The sequence below is a fragment of the Leucoraja erinacea genome, chromosome 30 (assembly GCF_028641065.1).
Source record: "Leucoraja erinacea ecotype New England chromosome 30, Leri_hhj_1, whole genome shotgun sequence".
Taxonomy (NCBI): Eukaryota; Metazoa; Chordata; class Chondrichthyes; order Rajiformes; family Rajidae; genus Leucoraja; species Leucoraja erinaceus.
Window position 1 is genome coordinate 11,418,142 of NC_073406.1, and position 22,906 is coordinate 11,441,047.

The following is a 22,906-nucleotide window of genomic DNA, read 5'->3' on the forward strand; positions in this document are numbered from 1 at the left end:
GCGGAAGGCAGAAAGTGGTGGAGATGGGAAAATGTGGCTAGTGGTGGGATCCCGTTTGAGATGGTGGAGATTTTGGAGGATTATGTGTCGTATGCGATAGCTGATGGGGTGGAAGGTAGGGACTAGGGGGAGGGGGAGCAAGAGCGGAGCTGTGAGTTACCGAGGAGACACGAGTGAGGGCCTCATCTATGATGGGACAGGGGGACCACCATTCCCTAAAGAATGAGGACATCTCGGATATCCCTGTATGGAACACCTCATCTTGGGCGCAGATGCGGAATTGGTAGTAGGGGATAGAGTCTTTGCAGGTAGCAGAGTGGGAAGAAGTGTAGTCGAGATAGTTGTTGGAGTCAGTGGGTTTGTAATAGATGTCAGTCAATAGTCTATTTCCTATGATGGAGACTGTGAGATCAAGAAAGAGGAGGGAGGTCTCGGAGTTACAGGAGGTTACACCAATGGCTCCACCTACCTTATTGTTGGCAGTTTTGTTCAGATAATAATCCCTCGATGGTAACCCAAGTCCAGACTGGTCTATCTGCAGAGGAAGCAGTGACTGGGATTAAACAATTGCAAGTGATTGATCAGTTGGTGATTGTGAAATTAGACATAGGGGCTTCATTTTAATTATTATCTCATCGCGATTATACCTTCCATTTCTCATATTTTCTTATGACATAGGAGGAGGCCATTCTGCCCATCAAATCTATGACAGCACTCAGATCAACCCAAATGAACCATGCTCCCCACCCCTTCCCAATACAACCTACTTTCTCTCACTTTTCCATTACATAGAACAGGACAGCACAGGAAAAGGCCCTTCGGCCCACAATGTCTGTGCAGATCATGATGCCAAGAGGAGTTTTTGTGCATGCTAACTGCTGAACCTCCTTCAATGAACAATGATGACACTCCCAGAGCACTTCAATGGTTCTTGGACATTTTGGGGCATCCAGGTTTTGAGAGAGATGCATGTTTTATTTTGATGCCTATATCTCCCAACAACTGTTGACTTTTAATTCCAGTATTACATGACAATAAACTGAACTGAACTCATTACCAGGTCTGTCCCCGCATTCTCTTCGCCTCCTTTAACCGCAACCTCGGTTTTCACAGGGTTTGGCGTTTACCTTGTTCCCAGTCGCATACCTGAATGATGTTACTGTTGGAGTTTTTGGAATCAGTGCTGATGTAGATGGAGAAGAATGGGTTGGTTCGGTAGTGGGATATGACGGACTGGAGCACATCCTGAAAATTGTCCTTGTCCCAGGCTCTGCTAATGTTCCAGCCTTCCAACTGGAGAAAGAATGAAGAAATTGTTCGGCATCTTAACCACAAAGTGAAAGCTTCACTTAATTACATCTAGAGCGCCTGCTAATCATAGAGGGAGAACATTCAGTTCATCATTCCTATGTTAATACATTGCAAGAGCTTATATGAGTCAGCCCACTGCCCTGTTTTATTACCATCGTCCTGAAAAAAGTATCTGATTCTATTTTCAATCCTTTTTCACCCTCTGGACTGCCTTTCAAGATCATAACAGCAACAAACAACTTCGATACTTCAGTCATTAAGCTATACAGTGCAGACCTCTGCCCAACTCGACCATGCCGACCAAGACCCTGCTCCTCTAATGTACCTGAGGGGCAGGACATCGATGAGAACAGGACCAAGGTGAGATCCTTGAGGATTAGAAGCAATATTGTGGGTGCACAGAAAGGAGATATTGCTGTCGATTCCCCAAATGCAACAGCAAGCAGACAACGGCTTTCAAAATGAACGGGAGGATGGTGGAGACGTGTTGGAGCAGTGTCCTCAAGAATGTCAAAGCCCGCAGATTGACTGAGATGAACAACGAGTGAATATTTCACACAGTCCTTTTGCATACCATTGTCGCTGGCTTTGATTTGTCCCTTTTGGCATTAATTTCCGCTTTATTTCCTTTCCCTCTCTCTCTTTTCCCTCTCCCCTGACTCTCAATGTGTAGAAGGGTCTCGACCTGAAACGTCACCTATTCCTTTTCTCCTGAGATGCTGCCTGACCCGCTGAGTTACTCCAGCTTTTTGTGTCTATCTTCAGTGTAAACCAGCATCTACAGTTCCTTGGTACACAAAATTGCTGGAGAAATTCAGCGGGTGCAGCAGCATCTACGGAGCGAAGGAAATAGGCGACGTTTCAGGCCGAAACCCTTCTTCAGACCTGAAGAAGGGTTTCGGCCCGAAACGTCGCCTATTTCCTTCGCTCCATAGATGCTGCTGCACCCGCTGAGTTTCTCCAGCAATTTTGTGTACCTTCGATCTTCCAGCATCTGCAATTCCCTCTTGAACATCTACAGTTCCTTCCTATGCAAGAAGTCAGTTGGGTCATTGAGAAGTGACTTTTCAGTGCAGCAGCAGTGATAGAAACAGGATAGGGCAGATCCAAGGAGAGAGAAGCAGGAAAAATGAACACAAATTAGCACGGTTGTTGGGATTCACAGTTTATCAACTTCTCCTTCAATGCTGTACACTGGCAGAGTTCCCAAAAGTATTGGCACAAGAAAGCAACTAATTCAAGGGTTCAGCAGCATGTAGGTGGCATTGACTGATAAAGCCCTCTATGATACCAAAACAAAATGTGTGGCATGGTGGCACAGCCGTTGAGCTGCTGCCACACAGTGCCAGAGATCCTGACCTCTGGAACGTACATTCTCCTTGTGATTGCGTGGGTTTTCTCCGGGTGCTCCGGTTTCCTCCCACATTCAAAAGACGTGTAGGTTTGTAGGTTAACCGGCTTCTGTAAATTGCCCATAGTGTGTAAGATATGGAAGTGGGATAACACAGAACTAGTGTACAGGTCGGCGTGGAACCGCTGGGCCTCGGCATGGAATCTGAAATTATCAGTGAGGTCTCAGTGTGTAAATGCATCAGATTTCTAAGGCCTTACCTTACTCTTCGCAGCACTGAGAAGGATCCCTATTTAATGCGTTTCCCCAGAGCTTCAGGTCAACAAACAGACCCCCACTCTCTCCCCACCACCCAGTTGCAGAGATGTTAACGGACTATCTTGATTAAGATTACAGCATAGAAGAAGTTGAGGAGATAGGCCAGGGGCTCAAAGCAATCATCACCAATCTTAGGAAAAGTAAATTATTTAAAAGATATATTTTTGAAAGACCGAGGAACTGAGGACTATGGGGGAAGTGGGAGGGGCGAGAGTTGAGGTCTGGAACAGATGGGCCACAATGGTGGGCTAGGCTTGAGGAGACGAATGGACTATCTTCTTGTGTTCTTATGAACAGATTATAATTCCCAGCACGGGATTAATATATTTGGACCCGGCACCCTGTTGGCAACCAGCACGGAGCGATGGGAGAGTGGGGAGGTTTAGATTAGAGAAACAGTGCAGATGCAGATCCTTCGTTCCCACAGAGTCCGCACCGACCAGCGATCCCCGCACACTAACTCTATCCTACACACACTAGGTACAATTTTACACATACACCAAGCCAATTAACCTACATGCCTTTACGTCTTCGGAGTGTGGGAGGAAACCGAAGATCGCGGAGAAAATTCACGCGGTCCTGGGGATAACGTACAAACTCCGTACAGACAGCACCTGCAGTTGGGATTGAACCCGGGTCTCCGGCGCTGTAAGGCAGCAACTCTACCACTATGCCACCGTGGCCGCGAGGCCGACTGACTCCCCACATCTCGGTACTCACTTTGTTTATGATGTTGATTAGAGGCTGTCCCTGCAACTCCTCAATCTTCTGCTCGTTCATGCAGGCCCGATAGAAAAGCTGGGCTTTGTGTTCAGCTTCACTTGTGGTGTTCAGGGTGGAGTTTTCTACAGTGAAACAGAAAGTTTTAAGGACTTTGATTTAAAGCAATTGAATAAATTCAATGCAGAGTCGGCATTCACATATGTGTCTGGTTTAATGGAAATTCATTCATATATCAGGGCGTCATTTTCATTACGATCTAACTGCGTGCATTTCATAAGACACCAGCCTTTCCTTTCCTTTCAGATGCAACGCTGGTTACCACGACTGTGTAGATAGTGCAATTGTTTCACAATTTTGGGTGGTGGGTTCGATCCTAAACTCCACACTGCCTGTGTGGAGTTTGCACGTTCTCCCTGGGATGATGTGGGTTTCCTCCCAAAACCAAAAAATGAGCGGGCTGGCAGGTTAATCAGCTGCTGTAAACTGCTTCTTAGAATAGGCATGTGGCCAAAGAATCAAAGGGGGAAGTTGTTGGGCATTTGTGAGAGAGAATGTTGCTAGTTATAAGTTGAGAGAGAATAAAGGCTACAGGGGAACAGGAGAAGGGGGGGTGGGGCAGAAGGGATTGGCTGGGTGCTAGCATTGACACGATGGGCTGAATGGCCAACACTTATGTTGTATCAAGCATAGTAGGAGATGGCCATCCAGTTCCTCAAGCCTGTTTGGCCATTTTTTATGGCTGTTTTATGTAGCCCATTCATTGCCCCATCTACATTCCACATCTCTTGGAGTGGTAGAGATACTTGCAAATCAGGTTCCAAACTCCATTGCTTACAAAACGGCCTGCATTTCATTCATCGGGGAACTTAGATAACAGGATAAAAAACCATTTTTCCAAGTTGTATGCAGTTTAGCAACCAACAAAGAGTCTTGCAGAAGAAACACAAATCATGCCAGTTTGAAAGCCTGCCAGTTCCCGAAACACAACAAGGATTTCTCTTCAACACCAAGAGCTTCAAGTTTAACTAACATTCTCCCATGAGTGTGTTTATCAAGTGCCTTCTGGAAACTCATATAAAAAATATCCATTAATGTTCCCTTGTTCACTTATTTATTTTTCTCTTCAGAAATTTCAATCAGATTCGTCAGGGGTATAGTCTAACCGTTGCAAATACATTGCTGTTCTCTCGATTAGCTGGAAACAAAATTAGGGTGTTCAATCACTTTATCCTTAATTAAAGACTCTGGCAATACCCTGCCAGATGTTGCCTTCTAAATCCCTGGTTCCCCTCTCTCATCTTTCTCTCAACGTCATGCACAATTTTCCAGTCAAGGAAAATGCTGCAAAATGAAGAGACTAGAGAAGGTTACAGTTAGGATACTGTAATGTTCACCATTAATTCCTTTAAAAAGATTCTGAACAGAATTAGGGAAAGGATCTTGCTGCTGTAATCTTGCTGCACTGCTCTAAAGAGTGTACACAAATTCCATCGCATCTAACCGCTCCACAGACGTACATGTTTGTAGTTTAATTAGCTTGGTTAAATTGTTCCTAATGTGTGTCGGATAGTGTCAATGTGCGGGGATTGCTGATCAGCATTGACTGGTTTGGACTGTATCTCTAAATCTCTAAACTAAACTAAACACAAACTAACGGGAGTGAGGTAAGTACTTGGAATGGAAGGTTTTGCAGGGCTATGTGTAAAGTGCCAAGGCCAAGGAATTCATTCAAAAATTCTATCATTCCAAGTTCATCAATGTGGGGTGTTTCCGGTTGGACTGAAGCTGCATCCCACGTCTTTTTTCTTCTTCAGTTGCTATACTGTCTGTTAATTAGAGTGGAGATTCTTGTCTCTCTGTAAAATGGATGCACACTTAGCTACTGGGAGGTGCATTTAGTCTAGAAATATAGCATGGAAACAGGCCCTTCAGCCCACTGAGTCCACACCGACCATCGATCGATCACCCGTTCACGCTAGTTCTTATGTTGTTCCACTTTCTCGTCCGCTCCCCACACAGTAGAGGGCAATTCAGGAGGCCAATTACCTGGAAAGCCTACGTCTTTGGGATGTGAGAGAAAACCGGTGAACCCGGAGGAAACCCACGCGGCCACAGGGAGAACGTGCAAACTCCATGTAGGCAGAGTCAGGATTGAACCTGCACCGCTCGTGTTGTGAGGCAGTGGCTCAGCAGTTGCACCACTGAGCCGCCCTTGTATTCCAATTGTCGCTTTTGCATAATGGTCTCCCTGGCATTGTTAAAAATATATTGCATGTCAGTAACGTGTTGACATAAAACACAGGCTAACTCACACTTGTCTGCTACTATTGTAGCTATAAATATACAGAACCTAATTACAACACTTTCCTCTTTGTTTGTTTCTTGAGATTGTCTCTCTTTGTTTCTCTAATTTCACTCAGTCTCTCTTTCTGACTTACTGCAAGTTGATGGAACACTGCAGGCAATGGTATTCCCATGTGACTATGACGCTCAATCATGCATGCATTCATCATTCATTCATTCATTCATTCATTCATTCATCATACATTCATTCATTCATTCATTCAATCATTCATTCATTCATTCATTAATTCATTCATTCATTCATTCAATTCATCAATCAATCAATCAATCATTCATTCATTCATTCATTCATTCATTCATGCATTCATTCAATCATTCATTCATTCAATCCATCATTCAGTCATTCATTCATGCATCATTCATTCATTCATTCATTCATTCATTCATTCATTCATTCAATCAATTCATTCATTCATTCATTCATTCATTCATTCATTCATTCATTCCTTCACTCATTCTGGTCATGCCCTCCTTTCCAGGGAAGGTTTGAGAAAGAAATGTTGTCCTGCAAACGAGAGAACTTCTCACTGTTTAATTTAATCCAGGAATCCCTTAATGACATTCATTAACACAAAATTGTTCTGGGGCACACCTCTGTGGCACAGCGGTAGAGTTGCGGCTTTGCAGCGCCAGAGTCCCATGTATGTGATAACTTTGTATGTGAATACTTGGCCAATAAACTTATTCATTCATTCAATCTTCCGGCAGGTAATACTTGTGGGCCTGGGAGCTGCTGCTTTGGAAGCCATGAACATTACAATGGATTTTCCTCCATCGCTAACACTGGTAATACATCTACTAGAACTTTCTTGTTGTTCATTTGCCTATTTTCACTCAGCTTTAAACACACACCTAACACTAGCCTTTGTCGGGCCTGGTTATCTTTCTGACAGATTATTTCACCAAGAGCTCAGGGAAAGAGGACTTTCTGCACGCTCACCAAAAAGCTTTAAAAGCATTGCTGGAGGAGAGTTCAGTTCAGAGAAACACCATTGGACCAGGCCCTTCGGCCCATCGAGTCCACGCTAACCATCCATCACAATTTCACACTAGTTCCATGGTATCTCACTTTCTTATGCACTCCCTACACACTTGGGGGCAATATACAGAAGGCCTATTATCTTACAAACTTGCACAGTCTTTGGGATGTGGGAGGAAATCAGAGCACCCCGAGGAAACTCACGCGGTCACAGGGAGAACGTGCAAACTCCACACAGACAGCATCCACAGGTTAGGATCGAACCCGGGTCTCTGGCGCTGTAAGGTAGCGGCCCTACCAGCAGTGCCACTGTGCCATCCAAGATCGAGATGTCATAAGGAATAGTAGAATTAGGCCATTCGACCCATCAAGTCTACTCCGCCATTCAATCATGGCTGATCGATCTCCCCCTTCTAACACCATTCTCCTGCCTTGACCCCACAACCTCCGACACCTGTACTAAACACAATTCTATCTTTCTTTGCCTTAAAAATATCCAATGACTTGGCCTCCACAGCCTGTGGTGGCAAAGAATTCCACAGATTCACCACCGTCTGATGAAAGACATCTCCCTCAACTCCTTCCTAAAAGATTGTCCTTTAATTATGAGGCTATGGCCTGTATTACTGAGGCTATGTCCATCATTACTGACGATCCCTTTGGCAAATTGATGGTGTAATAAGGGAAACTGAATCTGAAACATGTGCACACAATTTCCCAGATATCTCTCTAATACCCAACTCGACAAAATAAATACTTTTTTTTTAATTCCATGAAGAAAATTACTCTTTAAAACTCAAACAAAGCAAGGGTGAACCGCAGAGATAGAGTTGATGCAGAATGACAACCGGGCTCTTACCATGAAAACTTTTCTCCACAAATCTCATTGGGAAGCTGAACATGTGAGAGAGAAGTCTCCAGGAAACGCACCGTGCCAACCAGTGACACGTCTCCATGGTGACAAGACGCACAGGGGTCAGGCTTTTCAAATGAGAAAGAAAAGTGGACGAAAGGGAAAGGGTGGTTCAGACAGGGGATCCACAGAGTCTGTGCCAAACATTGACAGAGAGTGCCTTCCCTCCTCCCCATCAATGGGCTTCATTACAGCATGAGGCTTGTGTGTTCAGAATGATAAAGTTCTCATCCCTGGAAGTCAAGAGTGCTTCACTTGTCACATATGCAACTGCAGAGTGAAATTCTTTTTGCATATACTACATAAGCTGGCACCGCCATTTTTCACGGCATTATTCAATGTCCAAAAAGTCCGGTCGACCCGCGCGCTATATATATTGGAGCAGTTCCCGTGAAACGACGTCCCTCGCCCGTGTCCCGGGGGGCGTCTCCTCCAGCCGACCTGAAGGCACTGGCGGCATTACCCCGGTTCCCCCTACATTAAAATCTTTAAACCATTTTCCTGTTCTTAACTTTCTTATCTGGCTCGACCCCCTGCTCTCAGATACTCTCTGCCATTCTCCCTCTCGCTGCGCAGGTTCAGAGCCCTCATGGCCAGGGACTATCCCTGTGTGTTTACCCCAGCCCAGCTCGAGTCTAATGGTGACAACACTGATCAGGGACGGTTGTGTGCCAGACATCCCCTCTCGGCACAACTGTGAACACTCAGTCCAGGGTCCAGAGCGCCTTAAGGGCCTGTCCCACTTGGGCGTCATTTGCCCCTCACACAGGTGGCGAGCAAAGATTTTGTGAATTCCAAAATCCTGGGGCGCCGCACGTGACCGCGCGTCACTGCGTACACCACCGCGCATCGTGCTTCGTGACACGTAAACGACGCGCAAATGATGCCCCAGTGGGACAGGCCCTTCACTGGAGAACAATGTGCATCCTGCTGGCTCACCTCAACTTCCACAATTTAATGATGTTATTTGTCTCAACATGTTGGAGATGGAACCTTGACAAGGATTGTAACATAGATGTTTGAGAATATTTGTACTTTGGTGGTGGGTTTTGTTTTGAATTATTTAGTATTGTAAATAGTATTGTAAATACTTGAATAAATCAATTTTTGGTTTGTCAGGATCGAACCCTGGTCTCTTGCGTTGTCGGATGGCAACTCTACCGCTGCGCCACCCTAGCCAGCAAGCCCACCCCAACATACAGATACCGACCCCCTCCTCAACAGTGACTGACATGGCTTCTTCACTGACAAATGGAGTAGGCTCCCACCTGATAGGATCTGTGATAGGAAGGAAGTGCAGATGCTGCTTTACACCAAAGATAGACACAAAATGCTGGAGTAACTCAGCGGGACAGGCAGCAACTCTGGAGAGAAGGAATGTCACCCATTCCCTCTATCCAAAGATGCTGCCAGTTCCGCTGAGTTGCTCCAGCATTTTGTGTCTATCTACAGGAACTGTGACATTCCCTCCTCATTGTAACTGTGACAGTAACAACCCCTCCCACCACACTAGCAACATGTCCGTCTTTCACCGCGATAGGCAGTGCAATGACCTCCCCCCCCTTCACATTATTGTCCACAGTGCCTTCCACACAATGAACAGAATCAGCAGAACCAGGAGGAAACAATTATCTGCAGGAGGGGAGGGAGATGCAGGTCAACGTTGACTGAACAAACAGAAAAGAAAGTCATCTTTAATGAGTGATCCTAAGCCGGGGAAAGAGAGAGGCCAGAAAGGGTCAGAGGCAGCAGTTATTGGCTAAATGTTGCTGCAGGGAAAGAGGCTGAGCAGACAAAATGTGTAGGAAGGAACTGCAGATGCTGGTTTTAACCGGAGATAGACACAAAAAGCCAGAGTAACTCAACGGGTCAGGCAGGATCTCTGGAGAGAAGGAACACGTGATGTTTCGGGTCAAGACTTCGTCCCCACCCAAAAGCACTGCTGCTCACTGTTACTCTTAACTCTATCTCATTGGTTATTCGCACCCCTTAGTTTAAGCATTTACAATCAGTTCCGACCCGAAACATCACCCATTCCTTTTCTCCAGAGATGCTGCCTGCCCTACTGAGTAACTCCAGCTTTTTGTGTCAATCGTCTGAGCAGAGGATGTTTGCGTTTGCATTTGTAGCATCAATTAAGCCATTTTAATGCAAAATCGGTTAAAGTGAATTGAAAGGGAAATGTCAATCAGCAAGTGTGATCCGCAGCTGACCCCGACCAGATAACTGATCCGTTCAGTCTGCTTTCGCTTAGAGTACATAACAGTGAAGTCAACTGTGATGAAGGATGAATCTTTGTAAACCTCATTAACATGCAGGATATCAAAGCCAGTGCATGCCATGCGGTTTTGCAGCTCTGTTGGGCGTGGAGAGGGACATCGGTTCATAGGACGACAGAAATGGAGGCGACCTCTGCAACGGACGTCTGTGGCCAGCTCTTGCATATGAACAAGGAATTTCATTGTACTCTTGCCTCTATGACAATAAATGTGTAGGAAGGAACTGTAGATGCTGGTTCACACCGAAGACAGAATCTCTGGTGAGAAGGAATGGGAGACCTTTCGGGTCGAGACCCTTCTTCGGACCTGGTGATGTTTTGGATAGAGACTGTTTCAGTCTGAAGAAGTGTCTTGACCCGAAATGTCACCCATTCCTTCTCTCTAAAGGTGCTGCCTGACTCGCTGAGTTACTCCAGCATTTTGTGTCGATTTGTGGTTTATTTGGCAGTTTATAGGGCTCTATCACTAAGCAGTTTCTGCTCAGGCCAACATGTGCAAGTTGGGACAAAATTCCAAACTCGGTAAAGAGAGAGGGGGCTCCCAGGAGGTTCCCAACAATAGCTCTGACTTCAGGAAAGGCACGGGATTGTACAAGCTGCTTTTCTATCACCCAGTGTAGCAGCTCGCTCTCTAACAAAATCCCATTAGATTTGCTGCCAAACGTTAGTGTCAAGAGTCAGGTGCGGCACGGTGGTGCAGCGGTGGAGTTGCTGCCTTACATCGCCAGAGAGCCGGGTTCGATCCCGTCTAAGGGTGCTGTCTGATGGAGTTTGTACGTTCTCCTCGGGACCGCGTGGGTTTTCTCCGAGATCTTCGATTTTCTCCCACATTCCAAAGACGTACAGGTTTGTAGGTTAATTGGCTTGGTATAAGTGTAAATTGTCCCTAGTGTGTGGAGGATAATGTTAATGTGCGGGGATCTCTGGTCAGTGTGGTCTCGGTGGAACTCGATGGGTCTGTTTCCGCGCTGCATGTCTAAACTAAACAATAGTGTGTTAATTGTTCATATGTTCTGGGAACACAGCAATGACATTCTTATTACTGCAGCTTTACAGGTACATGCATGGAGGTAACACATGTAATTACTGGCTCATTGATGGAGTTAGCCACAGCCTGGCAGGCCCTGCCTTTTAAAGAACTCGTTACATTTTTCTTCTGAATCTCTCTGTTGAATCTGATTATCCTGACCCATTGGGTCATGCATTCCAGAATACTACTCAATAAAAACCTCCTAATATCCTGTTTGCCAATTAAATATAAGCTGTTTCTTGGTATCAACACAGCGGACACAGTCACATTGGAAATATCTAAGCTCTTAGCAGCATCTTGATTTAATTCCACCTTCTCGTCTCGAAGAAAATCAATCCCAGCTTCACCAGCCTGGTCATATGATGACCGTTTAAAGGCACTGGGCCTCTACTCGCTGGAGTTTAGAAGAATGAGGGGACACCTCATTGAAACGTACCGAATAGTGAAAGGTTTGGATAGAGTGGATGTGGAGAGGATGTTTCCACTAATGGGAGAGTCTAGGACAACAGGTCATAGCCTCAGAATTAAAGGACGTTCTTTTAGGAAGGAGATGGGGAGGAATTTCTTAGTCAGAGGGTGGCGAATCTGTGGAATTATTTGCCACAGAAGGCTGTGGAGGCCAAGTCAATGGATATTTTTACGGCAGAGATCGATATATTCTTGATTCGTACGGGAGTCAGGGGTTATGGGGAGAAGGCAGGAGAATGGGGTTAGGAGATATCAGCCATGATTGACCAAAGTCTAAGGTCATAAGTGATATGAATAGAATTAGGCCATTCGTCCTATCAATTCTACGCTGGAACAAAGGTTCTGATTGTCTACCCTATCTATGCCTCTCATCCAAGTCGTAGGCTAAATCCCCCTCATCCATTTCTAAGGAAGGTTCCCACTCAAAAGAATTCAGGAAACTGAAGTCATTCTCTTTTAGTGTAAGAAGGAATTGCAGATGCTGATTATCACCAAAGGTGGAGACAAAGTGCTGGAGTAACTCAGCGAGACAGACAGCGACGTTGTAGAAAAGGAATAGGGGGCATTACGGGTCGAGACCCTTCATCACGCTTCTGATTTATTCACATCAGATAAATATTGATCCATCGAATTTCAAGTAACCCTTGCATTCTCTCTCTCACCGTCCCTCCCTCTGTCCTGCTAGTTTTACTATTCCCATCCCCTCGTTATCACCTCCTCCACAGCCGACAATGGACCAATGTGGGCTCTTTGGTGAATCAGTGCCGACTCTAATCCGTCCCTTTTCATATCTCTACTTTCCCTCTCCCTAACTCTCAGTCTGAAGAAGGGTCTCGACCCGAAATGTCACCTGTCCTTCTCTCCAGAGATGCTGCCTGTCCCACTGAGTTACTCCCAGCATTTTGTGTCCAACTCGCTTTTATTCTCTGGATAGCCCTGGGTCCTTTTTCATGGTTTCAGCTTTGATCGGAGGGAGAGTCAACGCAGAGAGAAGGGCCGGTGGAGCAAATACATCCTGGAGATAATTACTCTCTGACCTTGCTTATTGTCTGCTGCATGGTCCTGGAGTGGAGGACTTGGCACCAGCCTCACTGTAGTCAGCTTACATTTTGCAAGCTCGCTAATTGTTTTTACTTGCATTTGCTGTGCTTCCTCTGCCTGATTTCCTTAAAAGGACTGATTCCAAATACCAAACGGTCCTCACTTTTCAATGCACAAACGCACACAGCTACGCATGTTAAACGCCTGGAAAATATTCTCTCTATTTGTGTTGCACAGATTCAGAAACAACATTAGAAGATGGCGGCGCTGGCTTAACAACTGCGGCCCACCTGCAGTCCATCTGTTTTTTTTCTTTCGTTTTGTTCCTTGTCATGTTTTAGTTAATTTTGTTTTATTAAGTTGTGTATGTGTGTGGGTGGGGTGGGAGAAACATGCTTTGGTCTCTTCCTTCGGGGGATGCGACATTTTCTTCGGTCGTATTCCCCGTCCCCGTCTCCGTCTGTGCCGAGGCCTAATGGCGGAACTGGCGGCATCGGAGCTGTAGCAGCGGCAGCAGCGGCGGAGACCCGACTCGGCCCCGAAGTTGTGGCGGCGGCAGCGACCACCCGCGGAGTTTGAACCGTCGCCTCGGCGCAGAGGGAGAACAAAGAGGGAAGAGACAGAGACTTTAAGATTTTGCCTTCCACCACAGTGAGGAGGTGTTTGGTGACCTCACTGTGGTGGATGTTAAATTAGTGTTGATTGTGTATTTTTGTCATTTTTTTAATTATATGTATGACTGCAGGGAAACAAAATTTTGTTCAGACCAAAAGGTCTGAATGACAATAAACAAATCTAATCTAATCTAATCTAAAAACATAATTTACAATGGGACTTGACGGAATTTATAAAGGGAATGGTTCTCAATGTCAAGCAGTTGGTAAAAAGCAGGTGCTTAAGGAAGATTGCCAAAAATAACCCAGCAAAGTTCAGGAATAAAGCTAGAATGTATTGGACCTCTGTATCTTAGTTACCTTTGGTGGAATAAGCAGTGATCCGCTAAAAGGATGTTCAAATAAGTCAGTGGAATGAAAGGGAATGGCTGCCTACAACTATGGAGCCACTGATGGATCAGATTCCTTCAGGAGAAGGTGGAAGCAGCAAGTATCAGTTTACAGCGCAGGAAACGGGCTCTTCGGCCCACAATGTTTGTGCTGAACATGATTTATTCACACTGGGTAGATTTCTTTCACGTAAAATAAGATGAATAACATCCCTGCTGCCGGAGGAACTCAAGGGGCCAAGCAGTAGCTGTGGGGTGGACAGGAACTGCTGACATTTCGGGTTGAGACTCTGAATCAGCACTGATAGTGGTGTTTAAGAGACTTTAGAATAGGCACGTGGATATGCGGGGAATAGAGAGATATTACAAGAAGGCAGAGGAGATTAGTTTAACTAAGCAATAAGCTTGGCATGGACATTGTGGGTCGAAGGGCCTGTTCCTGTGCTGGTCTCTGTTCTAATGTTCTAATGTTGCAAGACTAAATATGGTGGCAGAGAGAAATGTTGCCACTGTATAGCTTGAGTAGGATTCCAGAACAATGCAGGTTAGCTAGTACCAGAACTAGAAATGGGCAAGAATTTTGTTGGCATGCAAGATATATTTTTCAACCCTAAATTTGCTTTCAGATATTAGATTTAGCTCTTAGGGCTAAGGGAATCAAGCGATATGGGGAAATAGCCAGAATGGGGTACTGATTTTGGATGATCAGCCATGATCATATTGAATGGCTCGCAGGGCCGAATGGCCTACACCTGCACCCATTTTCTATATTTCTATGATATCTGAAATCTCTGCAAACAAATAAAATGTGACAAAATATTTACTGCTTCTATAAAGAGCAATCAGATAATGACACAATAATCTGTCGAGTGATGCTGATTGTTAGACAAATGTTGACCGGGATATTCAGCAAATTTCTTTAGTCACATGTTGGTGAATCTGTGGAATTCATTGCCACAGAAGGCTGTGGAGGTCGTCAATTGATATTTTTAAGGCAGCGATTGATAGATTCTTGATTAGTACGGGTGTCAGGGGTTATGGGGAGAAGGCAGGAGAATGGGGTTGAGAGGGAAAGATAGATCAGCCAAGATTGAATGGCGGAGTAGATTTGATGGGCCGAATGGCCTAATACTGCTCCTATACCTTATGAACTTAAGAAAAGCTTCTCTGTGCCATATCAAACATTGCCATTGAATTTTCTACAGTCGCTTACATAAGCAGAAGGATGTTAGTTCAACATCGTGATCAAAAGGACGTTGTCAGTAAAAAAATGTGATAATTTTAACTTATTTTTCCTTTTCATACTTGAACACATTTACCATGAACCACAGATGTTCACAGCATAATTAAAGAGGCCAGTCTGTCCATTGGGCCAGGACAATCTGACACCCTGATGAGCTGTCCATATTTAGTTTAGTTTAGAGATACAGCGCGGAAACAGGCTCATTGGTCACTAGGGCCTCGCACACCAACACTGTCCTACACAAACTAGGGACAATTTACAATTTTACCAAGCCAATTAACTTACAAACCTGTACGTCTTTGGAGTATGAAAAGAGACCGGCGCTCCGGAGAAAACCCACGCAGGTCACGGGAAGAACGTACAAACTCCGTTCAGACAGCCCCCCTAGTCAGGATCGAACCCGGGTCTCTGGTGATGTAAGGCAACAAATCTAATGCTACACAGCCGTGCTACCCATGTGATGGAAATCAGGATGGCCTGAGCATGATGGGCAGGAAGGAGCTGCAGGTAATGGTTTTAACCAAACACACACACAAAAAGCTGCAGTAACTCAATGGGTCAGGCAGCATCTCTGGAGAAAAGGAGTAGGGTTGAGAGACTAAAGAAGGATCTCGACCCAAAACGTCACCCATTCCATTTCTCCAGAGATGCTGCTTGACCCGCTGAGTTACTCCGGCTTTTTGTGTCTGTCTTTGACCTGAGTATGAGGTAGCTTGAGCGCGCACTTACCCAAAAGATGCTTCATGATGGCTTGGTTTTTGTCCCAGAGGTTGTTGAACGTTCCCCATCTGGACTTTCCATCCGGCAACGGGTTGGCCTTAATCCACCCCCCACAGGCATAGTTGTAGAAGTCGTGGCAGGGGTCAACGGAGCGATCCAAGGATTGGAGGACGGTGCTGGCAACCTTAACGCAGGACTCGGTGAGACAAACCTTTGGGGTATCTGCTGAGTGAAACACATTGAACGTCACCCAGTGTCTGTGGATGCAGACAAACGCAAATAAAAATAAATCACTGCAGTACTTTGAAATCCTTGCCAGAACCCAGGTTTAAAGTCAGAGCTTTTTCCACGTATTATATTTCCTCCTTTGGAAGAAACAGACTATTTACAGTAGGTGAGTGAGAGTCCACTTTTATTGGAAAAATATCAGTGTTTTTCTTTCTCTGCAATAATGGACTACAGCAAACTCTAGGCACGAGAGCTGAGAGTTCATCCTCACTCAGTTCAACAGGACGGACAGAAAGCCAAGTCATGTTTCCCTTTTTTTGTTGCTGGAAGAGGAAACTTATCTGTTCAATGTCAGGCTCCAAATGCTGGTTCAATCACACTCACCCCCACCCTACTTTAATGAGAATGTGGTAGGTGTTGATTGATCCTGAGACATTTTAATAGCTGATTCTACTAAATTAGACAAATGTTATTATCAGGGCCACAGTATCTGAAAGTGCTTTCTAAAATAATATTATGAGCCAAACGTTTTGAAAGTAATGGGATTTAACAGGGAAGGAACGGTCATGAGGGTATCTTCTCCGTATGATTAATAAAGCAGAGGTGGCTTCAGTGGCCCGTGTAATCATGTTCTATTTTCCTGCTGATTGGATAGCACGCGACAAAAGCTTTTCACTGTACCTCAGTACACGTGATGACAAACTAAATGGAATTGAATTGTGTAAGACCTTGCTGTCAGTACGACAACCGTCCCCTAGTTAGTTAGTTGCGTTAGTTGGTCACTGCCAAGGAGATAACACAATGCCCTTTATACACCTTCCTTAAAGTTTTCAGCTGAAGTTTTGCTCTACTCACTCACATGTAACTGACCCATAAAAAATAATCTTTGCTGTTGTATCAGCTGCAGAGCGTGGCCTGTATTTTGGCCCGTGGTCAAAGCTGCCGTTAACCATTGAGAACTACAAGAGATTGTGCATCCTCTAACAGTCAGCCCTTGCCCTTAACAAGGAGGGTCTTCAAATTAAGGTAGAAAATCATTCTATAAAATCTCACACCCCAGTCTTTAATTTGTGTTGACACCCTCGTGCTACTGCATAATATGTTGGAGAGGCTCCAGAGGAGGTTTATCAGAATGAATCCAGGAATGATTGGGTTAACATATGATAAGCATTTGATGACACTGGGCCTCTACTTCTGAAGTTTAGAAGGATGAGGGGAAAAACCTCATTCAAACTCACCGAATAGCAGATGGCCTGGATAGAGTGAATGTGGAGAGGATGTTTCCACTAGTGGGAGAGTCTATGACTATATGCTATAGCCCCAGAATAAAAGGTTGTACCTTTAGAAAGGAGATGAGGAGGAATTTCTTTAGAGGGTGGTGAATCTGTGAAATTCATTGCCACAGCCGGCCAAGACAATGGATGTTTTTAAGGCGGTAATTGACATGATTCATATGGGTGTCAGGGTTTTTGGGAGAAGGCGTTGATAGGGAAAGATAGATCCACTATGATTGAATGGCAGAGTAGACTTGATGGGCCAAATGGCCTAATTCTGCTCCTGTAAATTATGAACATGACTATAATCACCCAAACTTCAACTGCAAATGCAAAAACTTTATTTAATGCAAAAAAGGAACTCACAGTGCTCACTAGATTTACAATCTCATTGGCAACAATATCAACAGCTTTCAAAATCAGAAGATTGGGGAATTGCTCACTGAAATAGTTCTACACATCTCCCAAATCCCAAATGGTTTAAGGTTCTGCTGCTCTCCAACAAGGTGACAGAGTCTATTATTGTTTATATCACCTGCACTATTCTAAATCCGAAAAATAACATATGTCCTCTCAATTGGTTTAGAGGGATAGGTGGGATTAATGTACACGGGGCATCTATAAATAAATCAATTGCACAGCAAAATTATGGAATGATTGTGCTTTCTACAAGATCCATATGTTATCATCCCTGCATGAGTGGGGCAAACAGAGGAACCTGTTTATGATTCTGGACCATGTTCACACCTCAGAATTATGCAAATAAACAAAACGTTGCCTATTTCCTTCGCTCCATAGATGCTGCCTCACCCGCTGAGTTTCTCCAGCACTTTTGTCTACCTTCAGAATTAAACATTTCTGGATCAGATGCACATTTGAAAAAGTCCAAGCTAGTTTCAGAGTTTTTAATCTCTCTTTCCTTGTCCTGCCAAACGAGCATCAATCTGAAATGTGTAGGAAGGAACTGCAGATGCTGGTTTACACCGAACATAGACACAAAATGCTGGAGTAACTCAGCGAGCAGGCAGCATCTCTGGAGAAAAGGAATAGGTGACGTTTCGGGTCAAGTCTGAAGAATGGTCTTGACCCGAAATACCGCCTATTTATTTTATCCAGTGCTGCTGCCTGACCCGCTGAGTTACTCCAGCATTTTGTGCCTATCTTCAATCTGAAATGTTAACTCTGTTTACAGCTTTCTCTGTTTTGTTCCATTTTCTGGGTTAATGTTTAAAGTGAAAACCACGTCAACACTAAGGATTAATTCGGACAGATAGACAAATGAAGAAAAATTAAGCTACTTAATCGAGGACCAGACGACATAGGTTTAAGGTGAAGGGGAAAATATTTAATAACAATCTGAGGGGTAACTTTTTCACACAAAAGGTGGTGGATGTATGGAACAAGCTGCCAGAGGAGATTGCTGAGGCAGGGACTATCCCAACATTTAAGAAACAGTTACACAATTACATGAATAAGGCAGGTTTGGAGGGATATGGACCAAACGCGGGCAGGTGGGACTAGTGTAGCTGGGACATGTTGGCCGGTGTGGGCAAGTTGGGCTGAAGGGCCTGTTTCCACACTGTATCACTCTATGACTTGGGGAAAAGAGTAAATGTGATTTAATTATTTACTTATATGGAGTGTAGATGCCAACATTCTCTGAAGGAGCTGAACAATGCGCCCTTGTGTTAAAACTAATAATTATTTCAGCCATGCATTGTCTTTTCCTATTGACTTCTTTGAACAGTGACTGGAAACATTTTTGTTTTGCCTTTACCAAATTAAACTCATAGCTTGTAAAAAAAAGTTGATATCCTCCTTTCCCTTTTAATTATGTTCTGCAGATGGTGCAAATACATGCTAGTTCATTCTGTATCCCACTGGACCACTAAATAAACAACAAAGCTTCAGTCTTTCAAAAGCCTTATCCTTATATAAAGCAAGAATATGTCAAATATGAACTTATGAACCTGAATAATCATTGGCTATAATCATTCCAACCTTCAATTCTTAAGGAACATTTCTACTTAGGTTTTTGAAGAACATCAACTTTATTGCGATTCATAGTCATAGAGTCAGACCCTTTGGCCCAACTTGCCCACACAGATCAACATGTCCCATCTACACTAGCCCCACCTGCCTACGTTTGGCCCATATCCCTCTCAATCGGTCTTATCCGTGTACCTGTCTAATTTTTTCTTAAATGTTGCAATAGTGTCTGCCTCAACTACCTCCTCTGGCAGCTCGTTCCATACTCCTACCACCCTTTGTGTGAATTCAAACACCCACCATCCTTTGTGTGAATCACATTGCCTCAGTGATCAGAGACCTCATTGCTGGTGAGAATTGCCACAAATCCATGGAGTAATATGCACAAACAAACATTGGGGTGACACTGTGGGGGCAGCGGTAGAGAGGCTGCCTTACAGCGCTTACAACACCAGAGACCTGGGTTTGACCCCCACTACGGGTGCTGTCTGTACGGAGTTTGTACGTTCTCCCCGTGACCGTGTGGGTTTTCTCCAAGATTTTTGTTTTTCTCCCAGACACTAAAGACATACAGGTTTGTAAGTTGATTGGCTTGATATAAATGTAAATTGTCCCTAGTGTGTGTAGGATAGTGTTAATGTGCGGGGATCGCTGGTTGGCGCGGACTCAGTGGGCCAAAGGGCCTATTTCCGCGCTGTATCTTTAACTAAACATCCTTAAAATAGTTTGTTAGCTCGAGACCAAATCATTAATTGGACTACCATAGGTCAAACCTAGTATCACGTATCTCCCTGTGTAACTGTGGCAAATCACTGATACATTGAAAACAGGATATCTTCCAAAGATTCTCCACAGCAACAGAGGCTGGTTGGAAAAATCACTGAGGTAATTCCAGAATTCACCTTCAAATTTTCTTTACCCAGCTCAGCATGGGCGGGCCGGGGTGAAGGGCCAGTTTCCATGCTGCTGTACTCGATGATTCTATGAGTGAACTTGTGCTTTTGGACAAAAGTTTTATTATCTGTACACGAAGGCTTCTCGATCATTAATTGTCACCTCAAGCGTTTGATATACAAAGAGATACAGTTATGAAAATTATATAACGATCCGGTTAGACCACATTGAGATTATTGCCATCATTGCTGAACGCCGTCATCACAAAGAATGCTTTTGCCTTGGAGACGGATTAGTGCACACGTACCAGATAAAAACATTACAATTACGAGGCCAAGCTGCATAAAATGAATGAAATTTCCTGAGGATGGACATTAACAAGCACTACGACTGAGGGATTTGATAGGTTAATAGGTTTCAAATTGATAAATGGACTCAATATCAAATTTTCCAATGTTAAGCAACTCTTTCTGTTTGTACGTTTCAGAACTGATCACTTCTGCCTGTCATCATTGAAAGTCAATATTTCTTCTTTTTTTCTATTTGTATCATCTGGCTCGCTGGGCTTTATTATTGGCAACTCATTACAGGACTATCTTTGATCCGATAGTCCTGGCTTTACCTTGCGCTAAACATTATTCCCATATCATGTATCTGTACACTGTGCATGGCTCGATTGTAACCAAGCATTGTCTTCCCACTTACTGGATAGTGTGCAACAAAGGCTTTTCACTGGATGGCCCTAAACTTTAAAAATTTTAATGAAAAGAAAACAGAAGTGATAGTGTTTGGTCCCAATGGCTCCCGTGAACCTCGCCCTGTTGACTTGGGTCCCTTGGCACTGTATGTGAAGCCAATAGTTTTAAACTTGGGTTTTAAGATGGACAGTGATTTTAAATTAGATCGTCAAATAGGCGCGGTAGTTAAGTCCAGCTTCTTTCATTTAAGGCAGCTGGCAAAGGTGAAGCCCATTCTTGAACGACAGCATTTTGAAACAGTAATCCATGCCTTCATCACGTCTCGGCTGGATTACTGTAACGCACTTTATTTTGTAGTTAGCCAATCTTCCCTTGCACGTCTCCAGTTGGTTCAGAATGCTGCTGCTCGCCTTTTAACTGGAACACGTAAGAGGGAGCACATAACGCCTATTCTGGCCTCCCTCCACTGGCTGCCGGTGTACTTTAGAGTTCATTTTAAGATTATTTTATTTGTTTTTAAATCTTTAAATGGTCTCGCCCCGCCTTACCTCTCTGAGCTGCTTCATCCCTACGCTCCTGCCCGGTGCCTCAGGTCAGCTGATCAGCTGCTCCTGGAGGTACCGAGGACTAAGCGGAAGCTCAGAGGGGATGGAGCCTTCTCTGTTGCTGCTCCGACATTATGGAACACTCTACCTTTGCACATTAGACAGGCCCCTTCACTGTCCATTTTCAAAACTAGTCTTAAAACCCTTTTCTATTCCTTGGCTTTCGCCCCTGCATGAGACTTTGCTCTTGTTTTAGTGTTTCTATTATTGTTTTTTTTATTGTTTTTTCATGTTTTTAAATGTTTTTATTGTTTTGTTTTATGTTTATGATTAGTCATGTACAGCACTTTGTTGCAACAGTGGTTGTTTTTAAAGTGCTCTATAAATAAAGTTCAGTCCAGTATCTCGGTGTCACTTGGTAAACTAACCCGAGACACAAATAACCTGCTACTTAGCCACCGCATTAAGTCATTGAGTTTCCCTATTAACAATATCCCCTTTGTTCTACCCATCCCTTCTCCACCTTCTCTGCCAGGCCTGACAAAGGCTCCCAGACCTGAAACATGAAATGCTTCTCTTTCGAAATGAGCTGCCTGATCTTTTCCAGCAATTTGTGATTGTTGTTATTTCAGCGATGCATCCAGCACCTGCAGTTTGTCGTCAAGCAAGGTGTCGGAGGTTACGTAACTAAACTTGTCGAATGGAGTCAAGAAGTGACGTTATAAGGCTGCAGGCTTTGTTTCTGCTGTGTTGTGCTGCCATTATTTCCATCACATGACTCTCCCCCTGAAGCACTTACTCCCTCTGAAGAGCAGGACGATGATGCTGCAGAGCAGTGCCAGGACGAGAAGGACGATCAGAACCAGCAGACGTTTCTCCAGGTGAGTCCTGTTGGTCCAGCAGCCCCTCAGACCCTTCGTCCGCCTGAAGCCCATCTGGGAAAAGGACAAAAGAAGGGATACAATTAAACCTCTCCACAATCCACACATTCTTAAAGGTGACGCAAGGAGGACATTTGAAAGGGGAGGCCGACAATCAGTAGGTATTAAAGGCAGATATTCTATGTTCATCCCACACATCTGACTAGAGGTTCTCCTGATCTAGAGGAGTGTGCGTGTTGGGGCATCTACAATTGTACAATTTTCTGGTGTTGAATATGTCCATATTGTTGGACGGCACAGTGGTAGAGTTGCTGCCTTGCAGTACCAGAGACCCGGGTTCGATCCAGGCTACGGGCGCTGTCTGTACGAAGTTTGTACGTTCTCCCCCTGTCCGCCTGGGTTTTCTTCAAGATCTTCGGTTTTCTCCCACACTCCAAAGACGTACAGTTTTGCAGGTTAATTGGCTTGGTATAAGTGTCAATTGTCGCTAGTGTGTGTAGGATAGTGTTAAGGGCCTGTCTTACTTAGTGATTTTTTCGGTCACAGCTGGCATCATTGACTGACGCATCAGGTCACCGAAATAGTCGCGGCGTGATGCGGCATAACACGGCGTGATGACGTAATGACGCACGGTGTTTCTTCAAATGTCGCAACA

General features: G+C 44.4%; 1 protein-coding gene across 3 annotated transcripts in view; it reads right to left on the bottom strand.

The window, feature by feature from the left end:
• LOC129711638 (endothelin-converting enzyme 1-like) overlaps positions 1-22,906 on the bottom strand; it is a 209,047-nt gene that overhangs the window by 38,731 nt on the left and 147,410 nt on the right. For 2 of the 3 annotated variants that reach the window (XM_055659433.1, XM_055659435.1), the window contains exons 3-7: positions 22,170-22,305; positions 15,752-15,967; positions 3,701-3,825; positions 1,147-1,293; positions 470-535 (exon numbers count right to left, since the gene is read on the bottom strand). In XM_055659433.1, coding sequence (XP_055515408.1) covers positions 470-535; positions 1,147-1,293; positions 3,701-3,825; positions 15,752-15,967; positions 22,170-22,305 — 690 coding nt within the window. The remainder of the gene's footprint in view (positions 1-469; positions 536-1,146; positions 1,294-3,700; positions 3,826-15,751; positions 15,968-22,169; positions 22,306-22,906) is intronic. The other variant, XM_055659434.1, reaches the window with a different exon arrangement.